The sequence below is a fragment of the Notothenia coriiceps genome, unplaced genomic scaffold, assembly GCF_000735185.1.
Source record: "Notothenia coriiceps isolate Sejong01 unplaced genomic scaffold, NC01 NC01_scaffold00009485, whole genome shotgun sequence".
In the NCBI taxonomy this organism is placed as follows: Eukaryota; Metazoa; Chordata; class Actinopteri; order Perciformes; family Nototheniidae; genus Notothenia; species Notothenia coriiceps.
Window position 1 is genome coordinate 3597 of NW_011342186.1, and position 1706 is coordinate 5302.

A 1706-nucleotide genomic window follows, 5' to 3' on the forward strand; every position below is an offset into this window, starting at 1 on the left:
GTGTCGTGTGAGATATAGTGTGTGTGTGTGTGTGTGTGTGTGTGTGTGTGTGTGTGTGTGTGTGTGTGTGTGTGTGTGTGTGTGTGTGTGTGTGTGTGTGTGTGTGTGTGTGTGTGTGTGTGTGTGTGTGTGTGTGTGTGTGTGTGTGTGTGTGCTCACCAGCTCCAGACAGTGCCTGTGACCGTATGCAGCAGCGTAGTGCACGGAGCTGTATCCCTGCTTGTCTCTCAGAGAGGCCGTCGCTCCGCTCTGCAGCAGGAACTCCAAACATCTGGAAACATAAACACACCTCTGTTATTATTCAGGACACAACACAGATAAACATCTGGGGGGAAAATAAAACTTCTGCGGGTAATGCTGCCTTTTCGTTTCATCTCAACCGGTGTCACATAAGTAAATGTTTAATTCTTAGTCAATCAGGCTCTAACTAGCTATGCCTTTCTTAAAACATGTGTACATTTTTTCTTTAATAGGTTGTTTTTTTATTAGATTGTGTTCATACTAACTCTCACAAAATTAAGAATATTCAATATTTTATTCACAAAAGTGCTGTTCAAGGCACTCAAAGCTACTTTACATAAAGGGTCAGATTCAAATGTATTTAAAAGCAAAAATGCATTAAAAAACACACTTAAAATATAAAAAACACAATGTTGTGCTTTTCATGTTACAGCTCGCTTCCAGCTCTTGAAAACTATACCTAATTTGATCACATGTGTTTTTTCGTACAGAAAGCTGCATGTTTGTCATATGTCACATATTTCTCAGTGTAGACTCACAGCGCGGCCTCTTTCTCTCTCTCCGCCTGAACGCCTTCACTCTCCGGCTCCAGATTCACACGCCGCCTGAAGAGGTGGACACAACAGGATGAGATAGAAATATATTATATAAAAAGGAGGAAAACCTCAACAAACATTATCAAATATGTTTTCTAACCTCCGCTGCACAGTGCTTAGCAGTCCTTAAGTCCTGCTACATTTCTGTATTAGTGATGTGTCGGTCGCGAACGAGCCGATTCTTTTGAACGAACGAGGGGAACCGAGCCGTACTTGGTGAGAGCCGTTCTTGTTATCGTTCCATCGTTGGTCCGTAAACTCACTGCCTGCCAAAATCCACTCGCCTGTTAAAAAGCTTGATTTTGTTCCCCAAACGAATTTTGTGAAGACCCGCCCCTACTCTGATTGGTAGGTTTCAGCTCGAGGAGTGAGATGGGGTGGGTCTTAAGGGAATACGCGACAGAGAGAAGTCAAGTTGGAGTGAACGAGAAAACGCAGCAGCACTTGGATGCACTTCAACCAAAACCCAGGCAGTGATAAAGCGCACCATTTGTAAAGGCACCATATCCTTTAAAGCAGGGGTTCCCAAAGTGGGAAGTGGGGGTCGCGAGATGATTACAAAATAAAAATGGAAAATTGAAAAAAAAAAAATTATAAGAAAAAATTGATTAATTTTTTTAATAATTTTTTCTTTTTAATTATTATTAATAATAACGTTTGCATAGACATTTTCAGGGGCGAACTAGCCATCTGTATAATTTTGGGAACCCCTGCTTTAAAGCAGGGTCAACAAATAATCTCCATCGCCACTTAAAAACACAGTATCTAATATTAATTAATTTCATTCAAGGCAAGGCAACTTTATTTACTTAACACATAGGCTACAGAGGGTCAATTCAAAGTAGGTCATTCACTGACATGAAGGACATG

General features: G+C 40.9%; 1 protein-coding gene across 1 annotated transcript in view; it reads right to left on the reverse strand.

The window, feature by feature from the left end:
• LOC104945336 (serine/threonine-protein phosphatase 6 regulatory ankyrin repeat subunit B-like) overlaps positions 1-845 on the reverse strand; it is a gene marked incomplete at both ends in the record, with an annotated part of 4290 nt that extends 3445 nt beyond the window's left edge. The window contains 2 exons of the mRNA XM_010770988.1: positions 160-271; positions 780-845. Coding sequence (XP_010769290.1) covers positions 160-271; positions 780-845 — 178 coding nt within the window. The remainder of the gene's footprint in view (positions 1-159; positions 272-779) is intronic.
• Positions 846-1706: the final 861 nt, after the last annotated feature.